The 23150-nt window shown below is 52.7% G+C and overlaps 4 protein-coding genes, 1 long non-coding RNA gene and 4 other non-coding genes across 11 annotated transcripts; 1 reads left to right on the forward strand and 8 right to left on the reverse strand.

Moving 5' to 3' along the window:
- Nucleotides 1–555: 555 nt before the first annotated feature.
- LOC126061923 (uncharacterized) lies at nt 556–2382 on the forward strand. The gene is made up of 2 exons (XR_007513937.1): nt 556–927; nt 1312–2382. It is a non-coding gene; the product is annotated as an uncharacterized LOC126061923 (long non-coding RNA).
- On the reverse strand, nt 1412–3485 carry CD68 (CD68 molecule). The gene is made up of 6 exons (XM_049858784.1): nt 3364–3485; nt 2838–3277; nt 2542–2661; nt 2326–2398; nt 2041–2211; nt 1412–1730 (listed from the first exon to the last, which is right to left on the reverse strand). Exons 1-6 carry the CDS (start codon nt 3410–3412, stop codon nt 1597–1599), a joined length of 987 nt encoding a protein of 328 aa, XP_049714741.1. The 5' UTR covers nt 3413–3485; the 3' UTR covers nt 1412–1596.
- Nucleotides 3486–4303: 818 nt separating this feature from the next.
- Nucleotides 4304–10561, reverse strand: EIF4A1 (eukaryotic translation initiation factor 4A1). Of its 2 annotated transcripts, none has more exons than XM_049858780.1 (11): nt 10512–10561; nt 9059–9107; nt 8554–8686; nt 7973–8112; nt 6899–7067; nt 6445–6554; nt 5872–6015; nt 5645–5782; nt 5407–5496; nt 5084–5163; nt 4304–4974 (listed from the first exon to the last, which is right to left on the reverse strand). In XM_049858780.1, exons 1-11 carry the CDS (start codon nt 10532–10534, stop codon nt 4830–4832), a joined length of 1221 nt encoding a protein of 406 aa, XP_049714737.1. In that variant the 5' UTR covers nt 10535–10561; the 3' UTR covers nt 4304–4829. The 2 variants fall into 2 exon arrangements, with proteins under 2 accessions (XP_049714737.1, XP_049714736.1); XM_049858779.1 differs by lacking the exon at nt 10512–10561 and adding an exon at nt 9822–9942.
- On the reverse strand, nt 5219–5360 carry LOC126063348 (small nucleolar RNA SNORA67). The gene has a single exon (XR_007514288.1). It is a non-coding gene; the product is annotated as a small nucleolar RNA SNORA67 (small nucleolar RNA).
- LOC126063370 (small nucleolar RNA SNORD10) lies at nt 6635–6772 on the reverse strand. The gene has a single exon (XR_007514310.1). It is a non-coding gene; the product is annotated as a small nucleolar RNA SNORD10 (small nucleolar RNA).
- On the reverse strand, nt 7560–7703 carry LOC126063357 (small nucleolar RNA SNORA48). Its single transcript, XR_007514297.1, has one exon. It is a non-coding gene; the product is annotated as a small nucleolar RNA SNORA48 (small nucleolar RNA).
- On the reverse strand, nt 8407–8530 carry LOC126063358 (small nucleolar RNA SNORA48). Its single transcript, XR_007514298.1, has one exon. It is a non-coding gene; the product is annotated as a small nucleolar RNA SNORA48 (small nucleolar RNA).
- Nucleotides 10562–10881: 320 nt separating the features above from the next.
- SENP3 (SUMO specific peptidase 3) lies at nt 10882–19399 on the reverse strand. The gene is made up of 11 exons (XM_049858776.1): nt 19157–19399; nt 17617–18333; nt 16600–16839; nt 16391–16502; nt 15879–16026; nt 15702–15749; nt 15186–15263; nt 13057–13194; nt 12796–12879; nt 12631–12681; nt 10882–12009 (listed from the first exon to the last, which is right to left on the reverse strand). Exons 2-11 carry the CDS (start codon nt 18320–18322, stop codon nt 11899–11901), a joined length of 1716 nt encoding a protein of 571 aa, XP_049714733.1. The 5' UTR covers nt 18323–18333; nt 19157–19399; the 3' UTR covers nt 10882–11898.
- Nucleotides 19400–19812: 413 nt separating this feature from the next.
- TNFSF13 (TNF superfamily member 13) lies at nt 19813–22703 on the reverse strand. 2 transcript variants are annotated; one of them, XM_049860628.1, is made up of 7 exons: nt 22117–22703; nt 21696–21774; nt 21523–21570; nt 21267–21385; nt 20937–21075; nt 20580–20703; nt 19813–20427 (listed from the first exon to the last, which is right to left on the reverse strand). In XM_049860628.1, the coding sequence occupies exons 1-6, from the start codon at nt 22363–22365 to the stop codon at nt 20594–20596; spliced, it is 744 nt and encodes a 247-aa protein (XP_049716585.1). In that variant the 5' UTR covers nt 22366–22703; the 3' UTR covers nt 19813–20427; nt 20580–20593. The 2 variants fall into 2 exon arrangements, with proteins under 2 accessions (XP_049716585.1, XP_049716584.1); XM_049860627.1 differs by having other exon boundaries at nt 19813–20703; nt 22117–22702.
- Between the last annotated feature and the right edge of the window lie 447 nt (nt 22704–23150).

Here is a 23150-nt window from a genome sequence, read left to right on the forward strand (position 1 = left end):
GGCGTCTCCAGAGGGAATGGCACCGGCGAGAGCAGGACGGTCTGCGCCGGGAAGCCCTCCATGGACGCCGGGCTGTGCGCAGGGCCCTACGCTTCTCCCTCCTCTGGTTCGCCCAGGCCTTGGAGTGTGGGTGCGCCACCAACTACGGGGTCCAGGACAGTGGTGCAGAAGATGAGAAGGGGCAGGAGAGCCTAGCTTCTGGGGAGGACAGCCCTCCCAAGTCCCCTCAGCCCCCTGCAGGGCCCAGTCCCTGAGTCACTACCCCACGTCCGGGGCTGGCAGCATCCGTGAAATCCAGGAGCGGACCAGTTTTTCGGCGGCGGCCCCGGGGTTCGGTCTCCACCCCATTGGCCCAAGGGCGCCGCCTGTGAGCCAAGGCATGCTCCTGCGCTTTTTGGGACCGCGAGCTGAGGAAGGACTTGAGCGAAGTCGAGGGGTGGAACAGTCCCGCTGGGGGAAGGGCAACCTTGGATTACCGGGTGGAAGCGCTGCTCTGGGACACCGACAGGCGGAGCGCCATCGCGGTGGAGGCGCGACTAGCCATCACGGCTGCTGCGAGTTCGACGCTGTCGTTCCCAACTTTGGTGCCTCCCACCCCGCAGTCTGTAACGTCATACAGATGTTTTCGAGGCGGTGGTGTGGCCCCCCGTCACGTGCAAACTGTTTGGCCCCAGTGGTGGTTTTCTGTAGCCTCTCGCTGGGCTGTTAGAATGCCTGCACACCCTATCGTGGCCCCCAACGATGGCCTCACGGCCTACTACTGGCCCTCAGTCCAGGAGGCCCTTTCTAGAGAGGACCTGGACACAAACTGCCTAAGGGTGCCATCCTACCTCTGCCAGGTACAGGGAGCATTGGGACTGACTCATTGGGTGGCCCAGGCTGAGGGCATGCTGTTCCCTGGAGCACGGAGGCTAAGTGTGTATGGAGGTAATGAAACCTTTTGCACGTGGGGTAGGAGCATCCCGGGGGCAACAATGGTTTAGTCAGGCTGTTCAGTTAGCCCCGGACACAATGGACAGGGCATTCTGGTGGCTCAGGGGCTGCTGGTGCTACCTTTGGAAAAGAAATGACACAGCTGTGGCCTTCCCACCCACGCTTATTGCTGCTTGCTGCATCCTGTGCTGTATGTGAGAGTCTGGAAGGCTGCCCAGATGGCTGGCTCCACTGGATTGGTGGGGTGAACTGGAGCAGCCAGTGGCCTCAGAAGTAGAAGAAGAAGGAAGGGGGGAGGTGTGGCAGATTCAACACCAGTGGTGGCAGACCCATGAGGGCATTTGGTCACACACTGACATATTCAGCTCTCTTCACCAGCAGTTCCTGGCTTCCTGAGACTTAACTGTGGAAGGCACAGAAAGATGTGACAAGAAACTCATGGCCTTTAATCTTGGCAGGACAAGAGAAACCAAGGACAAAGATTTAAGTAGGTTTTATTACTCTCCTACTGGGGGTGGGGAAGGGGAAATTTCTCATATTTAATAAAAATCCCCACACCCCTCCTAGTTGCATTATCTCCATTTTTGCTCAAAACAGGGAAGAAGGATGACTTTGTCTTTGAGTCAGCTGTATGGTGAGGAAATGGAAGGGTTGGGCAGATGCTCAGAGGGGCTGGTAGGTGGACGGGCGTCTCCAGATGATGCAGAAGGCAACAAGCACCAGGATGAGAAGGCTGAGGATGACCAACCCGATGATGAGAGGCAGCCAGATGGACTGGTCGCTGGGGCAAGAGAAACCTAGCAGAAAGACAGGGCAAGTAAGCACTGCAAAGGTTTGTGTCTGGGTTCAAGAGGTGGGAGAGAGGAATGTAGGTGGTGTTGGGAGGTAGGGATCTGGGAGGGGTGTGCATGAGATTGGTAAGGAGCTTACCAAGATGACTCAGAGCAGTAAGTAGAAGGGCAGAGCCTGCTGTAGCAAAAGGGGAAGGCAAATGCCCTATAGCCATGGGAACTTAGGGGTATAAGAATGGAGGCAACTGGCTTATGGGTCTGGAGAAGGGGCTTTCAGTGAAGAAGAGCGTTCTTGGAGGAACATAGTAGGTCTTACTTGGCCCAAAAACCCCCGTGGGGGGCAGCTGAGCAGCCTGTAGTTTCACAGAGAGCAGATCAAGGTGGAGAGTTGGTGAAACAGTGATGCTCGCGTTTCTGCAGCTGAAGCTCTGGCCCACGGGGGCTTGGAGATCTCGAAGGGATGAATTCTGAGCTGAGAATGTCCACTCTGAAAGGGCAAGGAGGGGTCAGATCCAGATCCCCTCTGTATCCCCCATCTTAGGTCCCTCAGGAGTGCAGCCATCTCGTGCAAGCGGTGAGGAAGGGAAGGAGGGTTACTCACGTGCTGCCTTGGGGAAGGACACATTGTATTCCACAGCCAGGTAGTTCAGGTAGACAACACTCTGTACTGAGTCCTGCGGAGGGGAACAGGGAGGCTCAGGGCAGCAGTGGGGAATGATACCCATGTCCACATAGTAAGGAGCACAGTAAGGGGTTGGTAGGGATGGGTGCTTGGAGGGTCAGAGTGGGGGATGAGGGTGGAGTCCTAGAGCTGTACCTGCTTGAAACCAAAGCTGAGATGTCCATAGGGGAATGAGAGGAGCAGGTGGGGATGGGCGCCCTCACAGTTCCCCTGGGCCTTGGTTTTGTTGGGATTCAGTACAGAGATGCCCCACATCTGCGGAAGTTAAAGGTTGGTGTCATGAGACTACATGGCCGTGCTGTCCGTGGTTCCCTATTTTCTCATCCCCACCCTCTATTTGTCTCTTTTCCTACTATTCCTCCTCTCCTCTGAACCACAGCAGAAAGACTTGCCACCTTCCCCGCACGTCCCCCACCTTATTCTAGCATTACCTTTCCTCCATCCTGGCTTGGGTAGGAGACACGAATCTGAATCTGGGCTTGGAGGCGGACGCAGGGCTGGGAACCATTACGCCATGTGTAGTCTCCTATAGCTTCCTTGGAGCCTGGGCTAGGCCCTGGAGAGGGTGGAGGTGGTCCCGGGTGGGGGGAAGTGGTGATTCGTGGGCTGGTAGCAGTGCTGTTACTTGTTGGATGAACTGTGGTGTTTCCATGACTGGTGGTGGTAGCAGGATTGTGAGTGGCAGTGGTGGGTCCATGGCTGGTGGTGCCTGTGGTAGTTGTCCTGTGACTTGTGGTTTCAGGGCTCTTCGTAGTTCTGTGGCTGGTTGTTCCAAGGCTTGTTGTGCTTTCTGTAGCTGTAGGGGTCACCGTGAAGGATGGCAGCAGAGTGGCTGACTTTTTATGAGGACAGTCATTCCCTGATCCTTTGGCTTTCGGCATGGAGGGGAGAGGCTGGTTAGCAACCCACAGGCAGATGCCTTCCCAGGCGCTCCCTCCCTTCAGCCCCCTTTCTTACCTGTTAGTAGCCCCAGCAAGGCCCCAGAGAAAAACACCGCCAGCCTCATGGCAGAACCGCCTCACCCAAAGTCCAAAAGTCCAACTAGCTTCTGCCAGTACTAGTCGTTTGCTCAATCAACCCTATTCCCCCTGCCTTCTTTGGGAAAGGAGGAAATGAAAGTCTTACTTCCTGTAACTGAAAAAATACCAACCCCCAAACCTGACTCAGACACCTCAGCTCCAGCCACCAATCTCTTAGTCATTAAATTACATGATTGGCCCTGGCTTCAAAAATGGGTCGAGAGTATCATATGGGTATAAAATACGACAGAGAAAGCTTTTGGGCAGCTGGTCCTTGGGGACCAATGTCTACCTCAGCAAAACTTGTGCAGTAGTTGTGAGGGTGAGCAGTTCAGAATCTAAGAGCCCTCTCCAATAGGGGTTCCAGTTCAAAACCCAGCTGAGATTTGCATTTCCCCCCAGATATACTGAATCAGAATCTACATCTTAACAAGATCCAAGTGATTCTCACTGTAAAATGAACTTTGGGAACCACAGCTCTCCTAGTGGTTCTTAGAATTGGTCCCTAACCAGCAGCATTAGTTGGGGACTTGTTAGAGCTGCAAATTCTCAGGAGGGGTTTCAGTCAGAACAAACCAGTTCCGAGCCCTGGATATAACTACTCTTTTCCTCCCTTAAACTGATTATTCTCCATCTGCTGCTTCTCTTTAGATGTTACATACAGTGCTCAACCAACCCCTTAAGGGTTATCACCTTATCCTATGAGCTAACATCACCATTTTCTAAGGGCTGAGAAAAAAACAGTCTTGTATTCGTCTGGTTACCTCAGGTGGTAACAAAATAACACATCAAACTATCTGGTGAAAGGGAGAACTGAGATGTACCCAGTAGCTGGTGGGGGAGGGAAGGGGAGGTAAGAAATGAGAAGCCCAAGCAGGCAGTTTCCAAGTCATTTTATTCAGAATTTTGTGTTTGTTTCCTGAATCAATAAATACTATACAAAACAATGTAAAAATGGCTACCGTTCTCTCCCCTGCTCCCCCCACCTAGGAACAGAACCCTGGGCCACCTCACTCAAGGGTTCACCCTCCAGATTTGGTCCAGCAACAGGGGCTGAATGACATAGCCCCTTGAGTCATTTTCAGAGGAATTTGGCTCAGGTGGGGAGAGCCTCTGGAGTCTGGAGGTGACTAGGTTCAGGAAATGGATTAGTGTTTTTTGGGGGAATAGACGGCGCCTGGGGCAAAAGCCTACCCCAAAGAAAAGGGTGTCTAAAATGGTCACGGTTCCTTCTTTTGCCTCAAAAAGTGACATTTATTCAAAGAAAAAAAAAAAAAAGAAAGAAAAAAAAAAATAACAAGATGTCCATCCCTTGGATCCCTTCCCTCCCCCCTCCTGCTCTTCCTCAGCCCCCCAGGACTGAAGCCTGGCCAGGACGAGGCAGCAGGGCAGACAGCTCCTCTTTCAGATGAGGTCAGCAACATTGAGGGGCATCTCCTCAATGGAGGTGTTGTAGAAGGTTTCAATGTCTCGAAGAGTCCTCTTGTCTTCTTCTGTCACCATGTTGATAGCCACACCCTTGCGGCCAAAACGTCCACCACGACCAATTCTGGAAGTCAACAAGGACACCTCAGGATGTTATGTGTGGGAAAATCAGATGCTTCAGGCCAGGGAGAACTGGACAGATGAGGGGCTGCGTATTTCAGATCTACACTTACCTGTGGATGTAGTTTTCCCTGTTGGTGGGAAGGTCATAGTTGATGACTAAAGAAACCTGCTGCACATCAATCCCTCTGGCCTAAATCAAGGCAGAGGACAACTTCAGCATGTGGACGAGCAAAGGACTTTGTTATCTATGTAGGCAGCCAAATGGAGGCAAAAGGAAACACATCCCCTTCTCCCCGGAAGACCCTGGGCATGCCCGATTTTATTCCAAGTTGCTACTTTCCTGAGAGGGGCACTAGCTGGCCCCTTGGAGAGGGAATCACCTTGGATTCTCTCTTCTTCCTTCTCAGGCTTCTCCAGATTCCCCTCTACTCACCAGTAGGTCAGTGGTTATCAGTACTCTGCTAGAACCAGAACGGAACTCCCTCATGATGACATCTCGTTCCTTTTGGTCCATATCTCCATGCTAAAATAGGAGAGAGAAGGATGTAGCAGGTAGGCACATGGGTTCTGGGAAAACTGGCTTTAAGTGGGACCCTGGGACAGATACATATGAAAACTGAAAGACACACATCTGCCAAGTGCTAACCAGGACATGGCAGAAAAAAACTGACCATGGCAGAGACAGTAAAGTCTCGGGCATGCATCTTCTCGGTGAGCCAATCAACCTTCCTCCGGGTGTTAATGAAGATGACTGCCTGGGTGATGGTCAAAGTTTCATACAAATCACACAATGTGTCCAGCTTCCACTCCTGGGGGGTGGGGGTGGGAGGGAAGAAAATCAGTCAGGGGCTATACCCAACAACCTATCACCAGGCCCGCCTCCTGTACTAGGCCCCACCTCGCGTTCCACATTGATGTAGAATTGGCGGATACCCTCCAGGGTCAATTCTTCCTTCTTGACAAGTATCCGAATAGGGTCCCTCATGAACTTCTTGGTCACCTCAAGCACGTCGGAAGGCATTGTAGCTGACAGCAAAACTACCTGTCGGAAAAAAGATCATCTTTGGGGTTGGGAGACAGTATGTGATGTCTGTTTCCTTTTCCTGTCATGTGCTGCCAAGTAGATTCCAGCTCAGCAACCCTCCCTACAAAAGAGTAGAACTGCTCCATGTTTCCCGAACTAGAATCTGAATGGGAGCAGATCACCAGGTCTTTTCTCCTACGGGGTGGCTGGTGGGTTCAAACTGCAAACACCATTCGGCTGGCAGCTAAGTGCTTAACCACCGCACAACTAGGGCTCCCTCTCCCTTTCCTAGTCACACACAAAACAGAAGTCAGGGCACATAAGGGCTTAAAGTGAGACTCCAGAACTCTTCACTGTTCCTTCTGTGCTCTCTTTACCCCAACCACACCATTACCTGCATAGGACTCATCGGCTACACATGCCCATCTTCATAAAGGTCCTTCTCACCTGGGTGTTGCTGTTCAGCTTCTGGAATATGTCGTAGATCTGGTCCTTGAATCCACGGCTTAGCATTTCATCAGCCTCATCCAGTACGAACATCTTAATGTATTTGGGAGCTAGAAGAAACAAGGAATACTTACATAAAACATATCATTTCCTGACTTCAAACAAAAAACGAGGGAACAGGTGGTGGTGTGCTCTCAGAACGTAAAGATTGATCCTTTGCCCTGACCCCTGCCAAGTCAGACAACAGCCCTGGAAAGTAGAACACTACCTGGGCTGAGGCAACAGGGATGCCAGGCTCAGATGACACGCATGGGGTTCATCACAGAGCAGCTCTTTCAGAGAAAGGAAAACTAGCATCCTCGGGACTGTAACTGTGGCAAAGGTGGGAAAGACTGGAAAGGATTCACAAACGGGGAAGTGACTATGGAGACTGGAAAATCTGGAAGGTACTCACACAGGTATCTTCGATTAAGCATATCAAACACACGGCCCGGGGTACCCACGATGATATGGGGAGCCTCCATCTGTAGCTTCTGCACTTCAGCACGCACATTGGTGCCCCCAATGCAGGCGTGGCAGGAGGCACCCATGTAATCTCCTAATGCCATCACCACCTTCTGTATCTGAACCCAGAGAAAGAAGTGCTTGTAGTATTAGCCACAACTGTGCCAGGCCCCATTTAAGCGTTTCTCACTTATTCCTTCCAACGACCCTGAGATGAACACTATTAATTTTACACGTGAGAAATGGAAACAAATTAAATCCACTATAGACATGCTACAAGTAACTAGCACAGATGTGATTTGAGCTCATTCTGATTCCAAATTTAGAATAACACCTAAGAAAAACTCTTAATGGTTTTTTATGCCAGGCAAAAAATTGGGCCCCTGAATTAATTTCCAGAAAGCCAATTGTGATACATTTATCTACCACACAGTAACAAGTCTTAAAATGATATTTCCACGTTCTACTGCACCCCAGCCACAAAACCTGAGCTAGGTGACATATTCTCTCTCAAAAAGCACACTTTATAGACACAAGAGCCCTAGAACAGAGTTCTATCAAAAATTCCTGATTATCTTTGCTCAGAAAATAAAGAGTCTGGTATTAGGATTTTATGTGCCCTAGGCATGAAACAGCTCTGGCCACAACCCAGGCATCAAGCTAGGATGAACAAAGGACTGCCAGTCTGCTCTGCCCCTGACTGATATAAGAGCACCACCACCAATCAGGTGTCTCTTTGCCCATAGCCAGGGGTTTGTTCATGAACAGCCACTAAACTTGTCCAGCCAGTTGGACTCTACCTAGCAGCTGTCCCATCTGACTCAGGAAATGGGTGGAGAAAGTGGTACACTAACCTGACAACCCATTTTCCTGAGGTTAGGTCCCCTTGTCTTCCCTCACCTCAGCTATCCTACAGTTCTGGGTCCCAAGGTGGTGGTAGTTGGGAACACACCTCTCTGCATTCTGGGTTACGCTAATCATTTCTAAATCAGTCCTTTAGAAAGAGAAAAAGCCATCCTCTCACCTGCTGTGCCAGTTCTCGAGTGGGAGCTAGGACCAAGGCCTGGGTGGCCTTTAGATCCAATTCAATCTGCTGCAGAATTGATATGGCAAAAGTGGCAGTTTTCCCAGTCCCAGATTGGGCTTGAGCGATCACATCATAACCTAGACAAAATAGAATTGAACATGGTAGTACAGGGCGCACGTTTTAAGATCACAGGACACTCAAAGTCCTGGTACCTGTTTAATGAATTCAAGCAACCAATAAATGGAACTACCTGCCAAGCATTAAATACTTTGCAAAGTTTCACCTCACTACAAGATAGCTGCACAGTGGCAACAGGTCTGGAAGCATGGTTACATAACACTGTACCGAGCTGGGCTACAAGTATTACTACAAAAACAAACGAGCTAAACTACAACTTTATTGGGACCCCCCCTGCCAAGAACCCCTGCAACCCATGTGTCTACAGCATGAACCAGGCATGGAGCAAAAACCAAGCTGGGATAAACAAGGAGCTGTTTTTTCTCTAGATGATGTAAGGATCCCCAACCAGGTACCACTCAGTTCAGGGAGGGGAATCAAGAATCTGCTCTAAGACTCACCCTTGATACAAGGAAGAATGGCTCGCTGCTGGATGGCAGAGGGCTTCTCAAAACCATAGGCGTAGATGCCTCTAAGCAGAGACTCTGAGAGATTCATGTCATCGAAGCTGTCAACAATCTCATTCCAGTTACTCTGTAGAAAACAACAAGGAAAAAAAATCTTGATAAATAAAAGGTGGAGCAGCACTAAAGCAAAGACCTCATGTCCACTCTGACAATACAGAGTCACAACCCCTCGTCCATCCAAGAAAACCACCTGGCCTTGAGAATCTAGAAAGCCACATATGGACTGTAACAAGAGAGGACAGGACCCAATTAGAATGGCATACCCTTAGGAACACAAGACTTTAAACAGGCCACTGTAAAAAATCAGACGTCCCTTGGAATGGGACTTAAGTACTTCCATCGATCCCCTGTTTCTGGTTTTAGTTTAAACTTAAGTTACTCAATGACCACGCACTGCCTTTCTCAGAAATGAAAAGTGATGGCAGGGATTCAGTCTCACCTCAATGACGCCTTCTGGCTCCATCCCATCGGGGCCATTGTCTCTGGATCTGTCGATTAAAGGGTACGTTTTGTCCCCTGCCGGAACCAGGTCAGAAATTCCAACAGTTGGGGGTCTTTCTACGAGCAACTGGCCCTGCATGACGCTATCAGTCTTCATTCCCCGACCCAAACCCCACCAGTTCCCAAACGACTCAGAGGCAATGCTTGAAAACTGAGTCAGGTTTATGTCCCATTCCGGGAGCGGCTCACACGAGGCCGCCCCCACAAGGTGGGGTATCCCTCCTTGAAAACCCAGAGGCTAGAATGCGCACCGCCGTGCTGACAGCGCCCGAATAGGGTGCTTGCCGCCGGGTCCACGTGTCCCGGGCCCGGCCTGCTCCAAGCCCAAGCGCGTGCACCTCCCACCGCGGCATGAGCACGCCGGAAGTCCCGCCTTCTACCTCCCAGATTGGAGTAGGACACCCCCTTCCCCACGTCACTAGGCCCGCGCCCTCCCCCACTCCCTCCAGCCGACCCCCCTCCTGGCGGTGCCCGGATGTGGGAGGCCGCGGGCGGTGGCGGACTCGCGCACAATGAGGCCCCAGCCGAGCGGGCGAGAAGGGGCGATTGCACAACACTCAGAAGCGAAGCAGACTGGGGGAGGGGAACGCCTCAGGCAGCCATGTGCTCGCTCCCTCGACCACCCGGCGGCGTCTCCCCCCTCCACGGAACAATCCACACCCCGCCCGCCCCCGTCGCGGAATGGCGCCGCCCTCCCATACCTCAAGCCGCTCACCCCCGAAGTGGACCTGCCCATCCGCAGTTTGCCAATTGCCCGGCTTGTGCGGCAAAATGGACCCGCCCGCCCGGCGCCGGGTGGGCTCCTGGCGCCTCACTCGACCGCTCCTCGGGGTTAGGCTCAGTCCTGGCCGTCAAGAAAACCAGCACACTGAACGGCTGGCTTCTTCTCCCCCCGACCCAGATTTCCCCCGCGAAGCACCTGGACTTGAGGACCCAGACACCCCCACCTTTAACGAGTGGTACCGTCAGAACCCTGCGGAACAGCAGACGCGCGCGAGCCCTCCCCCCGGCAGTGAGGCAACTGGACTGGCCGACTCCAGCCACGCAGGGCTGCGCCGCCTCCTTTCTCCCACGCTGGGTCGCGACCTAGTCTCATCACTCAGCACCGAGGGTTCGAGCATGGCACCGCTCCGGGCCCGCGGCCTCTTAACGAAGCTCACACGCTAGGCCTCGAAAGCCGGCCTGTCCCTCCGTCCTGACTAGGCCCTGGGTGGTAGCATCGGCCGCGGATCTTCCTTCTCAGTGGCTCCCCCCCGGACGGCTTCTCCCGGCTTGGTTTCCCCCTCCACCCCGGGGGACCTAGGGTGATGGGCCTCAGCTCCCCCTGGCGGGGCCCTTGGAAGATAACGAAAGGGTAAGTAGCCACAATCTCCTGCAGATGTCTCTCTTACCGGGTATCTTGACTCGCAGACATGATCCTTAGGAACTAGGGTGGAGGGCCCGCCTATCGGCAACTTATAGAGCGCTCGGCCCCGCCCCAGCCATCGCATTGGCTTGGCCGCCTCGGCCCCGCCTGTCGGCGCTCAGCAACTCAGCGTGACGTTAGGGCGTAGTCGCTCTGGTACCCAGCCTCCACTGGGCAACTTATATGCTCGTCAAGGAGAAGACCCGCCCCGCGGCTTCATTGGCTGAAGGGCCCGCCCTTCTCGCCGGTACGGAAGTGACGTACAAAAGTCAAGCCTCGAGGCCTGGCAGCCATCTTGGGGCCCTGTACCCTTACACGTGGGGAGGCAATGGTGCCTGAGTCATGTGGCCTAGTAGGTCCTATCACGCAAGGGGGGGGCGAGGTCTCAGTCTCCAGGGACTTCCGGGCTCCCGGGATTACAACTTCCCTTTACGTCCGCTCCAGGTCTCCACTGGACCCAGATTTTATGTTCTCCCCTGTGGAGCATAGATAAATCCCATACCGCCCCGACGTGTTCCGCGTGTACCCATCAAGAGCCATACCCAAGAAGGTGGGAGGAGGTCCTGTTCTAAACAATTTCTAAGACTAGAAGGAGGAGGAAGGATGGCAGAAGCTACTGCTGGGCTTAAGAGCGGTTTATGTAGGTGTCATGAATCCTGGCCATCCCCCACCCCAGTTCCTTCAGTTCTCAGTTCCCCAGGTTCAGCACTTTTCAGGCTTCCTTGTTTTTCCGGCGTACCGTACCTACTTTTCCTCGTCTGGGCCCTTTGCTCCCCTGACTGGGCGATTCACTTGGATGGTGAAAACTCGGTGTTGGCACTACCTGAGCCAGAGATGGGGAGCTGGCCCCTGAAGTTTAAAGACCCAAAAAAGGCTAGCTAACAACACTCAGAGAAAGGCCTGAGATACTTTGAGGCCCCTTAAGGAAGACCACCACTTACATATCTCCAAAGGATCCTTTATTGACCAGAGCAGGACCGTGGCATTTATATATATATATATATATATAAAAAAAAAAAGTTTGAAGATTTGGCAGGCAGTAATCCCTTTGCCCGCCCAACCCCCCTCCCCCAGCACTTATATTCCTGCCCCTGCACATGGAAGGGGGATGACTGCCCCACCCAGGCCACAAGGCCACACACTCCCTTACAGAGGAAAAAAAGGGCTTTATCATGGTCATCCCCTGCCCATCAGAAATCAACAAGTATTCTCTCCAAAAAAAAAAAAAATACAGAAATCAATTAAAACATTTAAATATGAAAAACCAAGGAGACTGGTTGGGAAAGGCAAGAAAGGAGTTGGAGTTTCTTGGGAAGGAAGGTTTTCCCGTGTCCCCCTGCCCAATAAAGGGCTTGGGGCCGGGGGTACAAGGCTCACACAGTGAGTTTGCAGTGACACAGCTCCTTGTAGATCTGCCGACGAAGTTTGGGCATGTCCTGCTGGGTGAAGCTGAATGGCTGAGACAGGGCCAGGTGCTTGCAGTACTGGGTGTTAACAAAGCAGGCCATGAGAACCATTCACTGAGCATCCCCCAGGCCTATACTATGTATTTTATGTGAGATGTACTGTATTAGATCTTTCAGAGCATTTTCCCATTTCACATACAAAGGGAGCCAAGATCACATAAGTTAGGATTAAAAAAAAAAAAAAAGTCTGACCTAGGCTAGTGCTCTTACTTGCTGTGTGGTATATCTAGTGTTTAAGAGGGGATGGGAGGGAGCTGTATCAGAGTCAGAGACCAGAGACCAGGAGAAAAAAAAAACAAAAAACCCAACCTGTTGCCATCGAGTCAATTCCGACTCATAGCAACCCTGTAGGGCAGAGTAGAACTGCTCCATAGGGCTTCCAAGGAGCAGCTGGTGGATTCCAACTGCCGACCTTTTGGTTAGCAGCCAAACACTTAACCACTGCACCACAAGGTCCCCGAAGCCAGGAGAGAAACAGTGAAATCAGGGTTTCTGCATTCTAACACATTAGGTTACTCTCTGCTCCACAACTATGAGTCAAATGAGGAATGCGGAATATCCGGCCTCCCACCTACCTCCTATCCCTTGCCCCAAACTGCCTCTAGAGTCGGAAGGGAAGGTCCCCAATCATCTGCTTACCTGCAACACGAAGGCGCCACAGTCACTGTCATTATTCTGCCTGGCCACATTCTAGACAACAGAAAGAAGGTAGGCCCTTCATCTGGAGACTCGCTGGGGCATGGCTCAACTTCTGCCGCCTACCACTACCCCCACTGCCACTCTTTACACCCTGTGTAAACTCACCATTTTGAAGTAACCTTTCCAACCCTGGTGGAAATCCAGTCGGTCTTTCTTCACTGCCTCTGCCTGTAGATACTTGGCAATATGCTATGTGGATGGGGAAAAGGAGAGAGGTGACGCTCATTTCCCAACTGACCCCAGGGTATACTGGCTGTAGGTACCATACCCAGGTCACTCCTCAGAGACCCAGATCCCACCCTTCTTCCTGGGATGTTTTGCCACTGGCTCTCCCCACTTTGTCCGTCTTCCCCTTCCACCTCAAACCTTAGGACAGCGGCGGTTTAGGGTGCGCTGCGAGTCAAAATAGGTGATGGTGCGTCGCCTCACGTCAACAGAGATGAGAGACCAATGCACCTCCAGGTGGATGGGGATCAGCAGCAGCTCCTTATTGAAGATGTCCACCTAGGGAGGCAGCGCCAGAGCCAGGTAAGATGCACAGGGTTCCTGTTTACTGCCATGAGGCTTCTGAGAGGAACGGAGTGGCAAGCAAAGGAGCCGAGTAGGAAAATACAAGACCTCAGTATCTGGAAGTCTAGACTCTCGTAAGGGAGAAAGGCAGGATGGAAGAGGTGGTAACAGAACACAACGCTGAAAGCCCACGGCAGGCCAGGCGCTTTTCACACATGAAAAGTAGAAGTGCTTATGTGGGTGCCCCGCGTTGATGGAGCAGAGTGAGCAAAGGGAGAATGACAAGTAGATAGGAGCCCAGGCTCAAACTGCCAGGGTTCAAATCCAGCTTCTCCATTTACTGGTTTACAGCTGTGGGCAAGCTACTTAATAACCTTTTATATCTTAGTTTCCTTCTCTAATAACAAAAACAAACCAAACCCACTGCCATCAAGTCACTTCCGACTCACAGCAATCCTATAGGACAGAGTAAAACTGCCCCACAGGGTTTCCTAGGCTGTAATCTTTACAGAAGCAGACTGCCACATCTTTCTCCCAGAGTGGCTGATGGTTCAAACCACGGACCTTCTGGTTAGGAGCTGAGCAACCATGTGCCACCAGGGCTCCTTTTTTCCTCTATAAGGAAAATCAATGTACCTACCTCATGTTTGATAGTGTGTTAAACTAATTAATATGCACATGCATTTAGAACTTCTGGCATGAAGTAAATGCTCACAACAATCCTATGAGAACTCTCACTTTCAACCTAACGAATGAGGAAACTGCAGCTCAGAAAAGAAATGGCAGAGGTGGGATTCAAATCCAGACATACAAAAGACCAAGCTCTTTCCACTGTATGTTACCCCCACCTCTACTAGAAGCAGGCCTGCCCGAGGGTATGAACTTTCAAACGTGGAGACAAATTAGCAGATGCTGGAGCCAATGGTATTACCCACTGTAGAAATTCCCTGGCCTGTGAACTAGAAGACAGGGAAACCAGGGAAGAAAAGAACTCTTGCCTTTCCTCACCAGATCTACTCTTCCTTCAATCTTCCCCCAGTTATTCAGGCCAAAGGTCTAGATATAGAGATCATCCTTGCTTCCTATCTTTTCTTCATTCCCCACATCCAATCCATCAGAAAGTTCTATTAGTTCTACCCTCAAAACTTGTCCTAGACAAAACCACTTCTCTGGTCCCCGTTTCTCTAGTGGATTACTGTGCTACCCTCCTAGTCAGTGTGCCTACTTCCCATTTTGCTTCTATTATTGAAACAGGAGTTTAAAACATGAGTCACTTCCTGGCCTGCTTAAAACCCCTCAGTGGCTTCTTGGTACGTATAGAATAAAACTCACCCCCTGAGCCTACCCTACATGCTGTATGTCATCTGCTCTCTGCCCTGATGGCTACCGTTCTCCCTTTGCTCGCTCTGCTGCAGTCGCACAGGCCACCCACGTGGGCACTCTGTTCCTCAAGCATGCTGTTTCTCACCTTGGGTCTCATGTATTTGTTGCTCCCCTCGCCTAGAACACTCTTCCCCCAGATCTGCTGGCTCCTCATCATAAGAGAGGCCTTTCTAGGCCACCCAATCTAAAGCACCCTCCTCCCAGTCACTCTACTACATTATTCTGTTTTAGTTTACTTGTTTTTGTTCCATAGAGAAAAGAATTTTCCTTATTTAATACTGTGTCCCTGGTGCCTAGAATAGTGCCTGGCGCACCAAAACCCCCTGCTGTCAAGCTGATGCTGACTCAGTGACCCTATAGCACAGAGTAGAACTGCCCCATAGGGTTTCCCAGGAGCACCTGGTGGATCTGAACTGTCGACCTTTTGGTTACCAGCCATAGTTCTTAACCACTATGCCACCGGGGTTTCCACCTGGCACACAGGACGTTCAATTAACATTTGAAAGTGAATGAATGGGGTCAGGGGAAGGGATCATAAAGAACAAAACTGTAATTCTTTGAAGAAAAAACGTTATATAAGTAGATATCAATTAAAAACTCACATTTTTGGTCCACCTTTTCACCCCATCATAACCCTTGGTGCGGAGTTTATCATAGAAGAAACTGTTGAAGAAATGCACCTGTCCCAATGACACAAAAGAGCTGATGGAATTAAAAGATCTCAGCCCCTCCCTCTAAATCGCCCACCCACACCTCCCACTCCTTCAAACAGCCCACTCCATTTCATCATGGCTCTGAGGATTGGTTTCAACAACCCTGACTCCAGTTCACTTAGAATGAAAAACAAGTGATTGCTTTTAATCTTAAAGCTTTCTATCCCAACTCTTGGGGTTAGCCATAGGAAAAGAACTCTAAAGACTAGGGAAAAAGAATAGAATTGAGAAATTCAGGATCAAGATTACAGCTTTGAATTTAACAAATTACCATCTCCCACCGTCCCCCTGCCAAAACAAAACAAACCCAAGGCTCTTGTTACGTAAAATGGAAGAGACAAAAAGGACTGAAAAAGCACTTAGAACTGAAAAGGTCCTGGGACCGAAGGTCCTGGTTGGGCCTACCTTTTCAGGGACTGTGTCCATGACCAGGTCTCCATACATGTTCATCACCTGGGGAGAAGATTGGAGACAACTTGCCATGGAGAGTGCAGCATAGGCACAGGGCTCCCCCACGCAGAGGGCCCCAGACACCCTGCTCCCTGAATCCCCTCTTTGGGCTGTTTCTCCACCCCTTCTCACCTGGTCATTGAGCCAGTTCTGTCCATACAAGGTCCCCAAGTCATCCATGGTCAGCACATGCCGCTTATAGGCCACTCGGAAGCCCCTCACCATGGCATTGCCTGGCATCCGCTGGTAGGACTGGATCAGCTGCAGCACTAGGCCCTTCCTGAGTAGGCCGAGGGTGGAGTCACACAAGAGAGGAGGGAGCTGGGACACAAAGTACCTTCTACTGCCTAGAATAAGAGTCTAAACTGATTCATTGATTTTTGATTATAAGTCCTTTTAAAGGACTGCTAAAAGCTCACTCTCCAGAAAGAAACACATGAATACTTAGATATACACAGGATTTCATGATCCCACGTAAAGACCCTCTCAATAAGCTTATAGTGACTTGGTACCTTGCCTGCAGAGTCCTCCCCTTCGGCTCAAGCTGTATCTTCCCCAAGTACCTCCCTATGGGGAAAAGGCAGCCGCATTCTCTTTCCTTCCTCCAGCCTGTTTTTGAAGGGCATTTGTCTTTCAAGCCTCACCTGGAAGGTGTAGAAAACTCCTGCTGGAAAATGTCCTCCAACTTCTCTACTACCTCATCAGTGCTGAGGGGGATGAGGCTGCCGTACGTCTGAAGGAATTCATCCAAGATGCCTGAGTGGAGGAGGGACAGAGGAGTAGGGTGAGGCCTCCAGACTCTGATCTAGGAGTCCGCTGAGGGAGAGAGCCTAGGTCCTCTAGGGCGCCTTACTCTGCACGCAGGTCACATGCTCCTCTCGCAGGGGGCTGTGCTGGCCAGCTTTCTCCCCAGGCCGCTCTGCCTCTTCCGCAGTGCCCATATCTGAGCCATGGAAAAGCTCCTGGGCCACGTGGTCCCCGATGCTGCACACATTGCTGATGAGGATGCTGGCATCAGGGGGTGCCAGACTGCGCTCCCCTTCTGGCCCAGGTGGTCCCCCAAAGCCATTGGGCAGAGTACACGGGAGGAGACCTGTAGGAAAGGGAGAAAAGGATGCGGATGAGAAATATACCAAGAGCAAGAGACAATGGGAGAATTAAATGGTGCACACGTATCGTAAAACCACAAGAAAAATGAAGTGTAAAAATACAGACTGTAAGGAATGGAAGCCCCAAAACATGAAATAAGTATGTGTAAGAGATTATGAAAAGAAAGAGTAAAGAGTTACCGACCCACAGACAGGAAGAAAGCAAGAAAAGTTTAGGATTCAGAGAGATTTAAGTTTCAGAACTCTCTATCGCGTTGTATGCCCACCACCTAGCATAGTGGCTGGTATATAGTAAAGGCTGTGCGGGTACTCGGATACTTAATAAAGACGTAAAGGGCCTGATGTTACGCTCGGTTGGGTTTCTCTGAAAAAGAAGTGCTCTGAGAAGAATATCATGCACAACCATACAAGTTGTGTACTGCACTGTTAGGCGCGATCCCACCCACAGACCAAGTGACTGGTGCCCTCTGGAGATGTACACACAAGGGCCCTTGTCCAGAGAGGCTGAAGGGTATTTCAAGTGGACAAGACTGTTTGATTTTTCAAAACCACCCTTTCTCATCTGTGTCCTAGGCCATAGGACCTCTGCTGAGGGGTTGTGCTACCCCAGGTTTAATTCCTGCTCCAAGTGGGACTTAAGACATTTCATAGCTATCCTGGACCCCATTACTCAGGATCAGTTCTCACCCCAGCAAGAGGACCCTGCTGCTTCAGGCTCTTAGCTCTCCTCCCTCTCCCCTCCATCTCCTTTCCCATCTTACCTGAGTCAGGGTCCAGAGGAGACTTTGGAGTCCACCTGAGTCCATCTTCTTCCATGGAGGATGCAGAGGGCGCTGGTGGAGACCCCCTCACCCCATCTTCAGCCATGAGAGCACCTAGCAGACCCAGCCGGGGTGGGGGCGGCCCCCGGGGGGACCCAAAACGACAACAGGGGGATGGCGCCTGTGGTGTTGCGCCCCCTTCCTGGGGTGAAAGATGGTTCTTGGGGTGCGTGAGGCCCCGCCGCCGGCCCCGGTGGCGCCCCCAGAGCTTCCAGTGGAATGTCAGCGAGGTGCTTTTTGAGTAGAGCAGCATCCGGAAGGCTCTCATAGCTCGTCGGCGGCGCTGTGCGCAGGTTTTTCGATGATTGGGGCGGGGAGGGCGAGGCCGCTGGGAAACTCCCAATTGACCCCATCTGGGAGGCAGCCTCCAAGCTGCCACTTCCTCCTCCTCATCTTCATCCTCTTCTTCCTCCTCCTCTTCACTAGCTGAGGCATCAAAGGAGGGCCGAGGGACAGGGAGGCATCTGGCTGGCACTGTGGTCCCTGCCCCAGTATCTGGCCCAAAGCCTCCACCTGATTTCAGTCGGGGCTTGGGGGGCGGTGGCCAACGAAGACGTTCTCTCCTGGGACTTGAGTAAGCTGGGGCTATGCCAGGTCCAGGAGGGTCAGGCCCCCAAGACCCAGTCCCTTGTGTAGTCTCTTTCATCTTCCAATAGCCTGTAAAACAAAGGTTACAGTCTCAGAATCAAATATCCTGCCTCCTGGATCCAACCTCTCTTCTTCAGTGTGCCTTCTCTATATTTGGATACAAATAAACTAAGGAAGGAAAAAATTCGAAGTAACTCCAGATTTTCCAGTTAACATACTCCACAAAGGGTCATGTAGAGACTGCCATTATTCTCCTCTATCCAGGTAGAAGCAAAGGAGGATGGTTATGCAGCAAGCCTCAGAGGTCTTATTTCTCAGATCTCTAAGTCAAACCCAGTATTTCCTAGCTCTGTTTTAACAGCACCACCCATGACCTCTGAAAGCCTAATAAGGGTGATGTCTTTACTCGGGTGTCTCAGCCTGGGAATCTTGATGCGGTACAGATGTACAAACCCAACTTCGAGAAGGAGACCATGGGCTACAGTGGGAAGAGAGCTCTATACCACCCTGGGATGAATGGGGGGTGTGGGCATGCTGAGGTACTTTCAGGAAGCATTAAGAATGCCAGGGCTATGGTTCAGGGGATGGAGTCTGATGAAAACGGAAGGATTCTGAAGGCAACTGAAAGGGAACCGAATCGGTGCTAAGGCAGTAGAAGCAGGGGATGGAGCAGAACTGAGGCGTGCCAGCCAGGCTGGCGCAGCCCCCCTCTTGCCCCGTCCCCGCATGCGTCCCAGCACCGGTACGGTCCTACAGGATAGGACGGCTCGGAGCACAAGGGCCTGAAGAAGCCCCTTCGCGGGCCTCCTAGACCCTGGTTAGGTGAAAACGAGGTATCAGAATGGGAGAGGCCGCGCGGCAAGGATGGGGGGAGGGGGAGGGGCGTCCTCACCGGGAGCGGGGAAGCCGGGGGGTATGGCCGGAGGGCGGGCGTCTCCGGCCTCAGGCTTCCCGGCTCATCTCTCCGGTGACGGTGGCGCTCCCGCCACTCCTACTGTCTTCAGGCGCAGCTGCCTCAATTCAGGATTCCAACGATCCTTGGCCGCGCGCCGCGCAGCCCAGCCGCCCCGCCGCGGCCGCCTCCTGCTCTGCTTCAGCCTCCACCGCCAATGCCTCCCCCTCCTCCTCCTCCTCCTTCCCCTCCCGCGAGCCCCAGGCCCACCGGCAGTGGCGGCGCACGATTAATACGTCACACCCGGCGAACGGCGCCGGCGCGAGCACCACGCGTCTAGTCCCGCCTACCAAGGATGCAGACGCCAAGGGACCGTCCTGCTCCCGAGCCTCGACCCAGGGTTGCGCCTGCGCACAACCGCTGACTTGGGCGGCCTGCACCCGCTCCCCACGCCCCCTTTTGCGTCTGCGTGCCAGAAACCGCCTCACGACCCGCTACTTACCCCTACTTTGTCTGCGCTGGTGGGGTTCTGATCCTGGGGGCCCCCAATACCTTCGTCCAGTAGGGCGCGCGAGAGGAAAGTTGGGAGGACAGGGAAATGCCGGTACAGGAATAGGACTGAGGCGAGGCAGTGGGGGAAATGAATCCGGGGTATCTATCATTCATTGTCTTTTATTTAACTTTGAGCAAGGCTTGAGCAGAAAGAACCGCTCCGAGGAGTAAGGCAAGACCAGCACCCGGCCGTGCGATCCATCCAGGGCTCCCCAGGGACCCACCCTAGGCCAAAGGGGCTTGGAGTGGCCTGTCACGCCAAGGGAGTGGAGAGCATGAAAGCTAAAATTTGGGACCCGAAAAGTAATGTGGCTGCGAAGGGACCGTCGTCGGGTACCCCCAGCAAAGGAGTGCATAAGAAATGCACCTCTGGAGATAGGGATGGAAACTGATGCTCAGTAGATGGAGAGGAGAAAGTGTATGGAACGTAGTAGCCGGTAGTGTAAGGACGAGGCTTCTTACGGTGCGAAGAGGCAGGATACCTCGAAAGGGGTGTGGCATAGGGCACCAGGGGCTTTCCTAAGTGTTGGGAGAGAGGCTTCGTGGACCTCTACCAACAGGCAGGATGATTCCCTCAAACTGCCGCTAGATGGTGGTGCCGTTCCGGAAGCATCCAGTGAGACCCATAGCAGGTCAGGACAATGATTGACCCCTTTCCCCCCTGGACGGGGCATAAAAGCAAGATCTTCTAGCTCTTTAATATCCAAGAAATCATAGGCCTGGGAGTGGGGAAGGAAGGAAAAGGGAGGACCGGAGAGTCATGAAGTCACAGTCAGGAAAAGGCCTCTGTTCCTGCTCATTCCCAGTCCTCTGGTCAGCTCTTGGTTATCTCCAGCATATACCCACCCTGGTCTTCCAAGCTCAGACCCACCTTTCATAACACAATCATAGTTTCACAAGCCCCAGGAAGGTGCCATGTGGAGAGAGGCTAAGTTTGGCCCTTGCCCGGGGGATTATGACACTCAGAATATCCCCTTGGTATAAATGGAAGACACCTAAGAAAGGGGAGAAAAATGATGCTCAGTGAGGCACAGCCATCGTTCCATGTGGTCTGATGTCTCCCCCTCCCTTCTGCAGCTCCACCTTTCCTCTGCTTCCTGCAAGAACCTCACAACTGCCTCTCCACCTAGGGCTCCCACCCCAATCATAGAGCCCTGCATCAGTCCCACTAGATCAGAGACCTGTCCCGCTCTCCTCTCATCCACTCCCCTGCCTGCATGCTTCTCACCTGCACTGTAGCAGCTATTGTAGGCCCGGGCAGGGTTGGAGGGCATACTTCGTACACATCGGAATAGAGTCTCCTCCCTTCCCTGGCCCTCCCGAGATACCACCTGACCCATGGTGAAAGTCACATCGTGGAACAGGACCTGGTAGGGCAGGGAGGAGATAAAACGGAATGGCATGGCCCAGGTCTAGGAGGTCTCAGGAGCCCTGAGGCAAGGAATGAAGAACGGTCTTCTAAGCTTGGAATGGACAAAGGGACCGGGCCATCCAGGCTGTGGGAGAACAGGGAAGAGACCTCCGGATCCCCAGGTGAGGTACAGGGTATGCCAGTTACCTGGCTATAGAGCAGATAAATTCCAGCCTCCCAGACTCGGACCACATATCCGCGGGCCTCCAGGCCTCTACCACGCCTGAGAGCTGGTTGCCACATCACCTCTGTCACATCAGAGTCCTCTGGAGGTGAGAAGTGTGGCAGTCAGGGTTTCTGTGCAGTCTCAGACACTTGATGGATTCACTTGGACCCAGATGCCAGCCCCAAATCCCCCAGTTCCTGCCTCTCCCGCAAAGCCATTATTTAAAACAGTGCTCACCCTTGGAGGTGATGTTAACGGGAACAAGGTGCAGGACTGAGTGCTTCTCTGAGGAGAGAAGAAGAAATCTCAGCAGGGCCCACTTACCCCTGCTGCCCTATTCTCATTCTCCCCTCTCCCCATTCCATGCTGCTTGATCACCTCCCACCCCTGCGGCACCCCTGGGGCCTCACTCCTCTGTTTTGGGGTGAGCACTGCTCTCCTCCTCCGAGATTGCTCCCCATTCTCCCAGGCTTCCAGGACCTCAGGGCTCTGTTCATGGAAAGAGGGTCAGGGTTAGACAAAGATGCAAGGGTCCCAGCCAGCCTTCCTTCCAGCCCTCCCTCCCACCCCACGAATGCCTCACTTCTTTCATGCACCTTTCCCCAGCACCCTAAGTCTTGGTGCTGGCTGTCCTCCAGGATCTGTTAGGTATGAGAACCATTAATCTTTAACAGTTTCCTTTCCTGGAATGGCCACTCCCTTGACTTCCAGACCCGGGACCCTCTCTTACACCCTCTTGTAGCTTTGCAGACCAGGAGACAGGACTGAAGAAGCCCGGAAACCCTCTGCCACCCATCTTTCTCTCCCAGACACCCTTCTCCCCTCACTCACCTGCTCCCAGAGGCTCTGCCAGGCCTGCCCATCCCCCTTCCGGGAGGGTCCTCCGGTCCTCTGCAGCCGGCTCACCTCTCTCCTTAGGGTTTGCAGCTCTGCTTGTTGCATCATTAGAGCCATGGCGCAAGCCACAGCCCCCAGAGCTGCCCCCCAACTCAACCAGAGGGCAACTGAGAGTGCCGGGTCTCGAGCTGGGCCGCCCGTGTCGCCCCGGGGGGCTACTGAGGAAGGAGACGAGGCCAGCATGAGCTGGGGATACTGCTGACAGCCGTGGCCTCAGAAGTGGGGTGGCAGGGAGGTGACAGCGAGGATGGGGGTGCGGGCACCGGTGCAGAAGGGAAGAAGGGTGTTACGCAAAGGAGAAATAAAAACAACGTGAGGATAAAAAGAGGGAAGAGGAAAGCAAGCTAGGGGTACTGTCTGGTACGCCTGGCACCCCTCTGTGGGGCCAGTGTTGCCTCTCAGACCCCTATCCCCCTCCCCCAGCCTGAGGAGAATCTGGAGTGGGTCTCTCTCGGAAGGACAGGGCTGCCAGTGACACCCAGGGGGAGCGGCCTGAGCGCAGGAGCCCGGGGCGGCCCCAGAAGTGGGGGAGGGAGGGCTGGCGGCTCTGGGGCATGGTGCCAGGAGGAGGGATGGAGGGACAAGTTGGCAGTGTTGAGGGTCAGGGGCGAGGACAGTAGACCATCTGGCTAAGGTGTGGGGGAGATCTCTGGGGAAGTTTCTACAGGTGACTGAGGTGGGGCAGGAGGGGTATGGGTGGGTGGGGAGGAGAACCAGGGTCGCGAAAGCCAGAGACTGGCTGAGCCCTGGGGTTAAGGCCGGGCCGGGTGTGTTGGAATAAGGCCTGTACTGCTCCCTGTGCTGAACTTGGCAAGCAAGAGACTTCCTGTTTCCTGAGAAAAACTCTTACATAATGCTATGGATGAAAAGAGAAAGAGAAACAGACAGGCACAAGCACTCCAGCCACTGTAGGCTTCCTCTCTGGACCCAGGGTCCGTGTGCCTGTGTCCTGGGCCCCCTTCAGGCCT

The sequence above is a fragment of the Elephas maximus genome, chromosome 19 (assembly GCF_024166365.1).
Source record: "Elephas maximus indicus isolate mEleMax1 chromosome 19, mEleMax1 primary haplotype, whole genome shotgun sequence".
NCBI lineage: Eukaryota > Metazoa > Chordata > Mammalia > Proboscidea > Elephantidae > Elephas > Elephas maximus.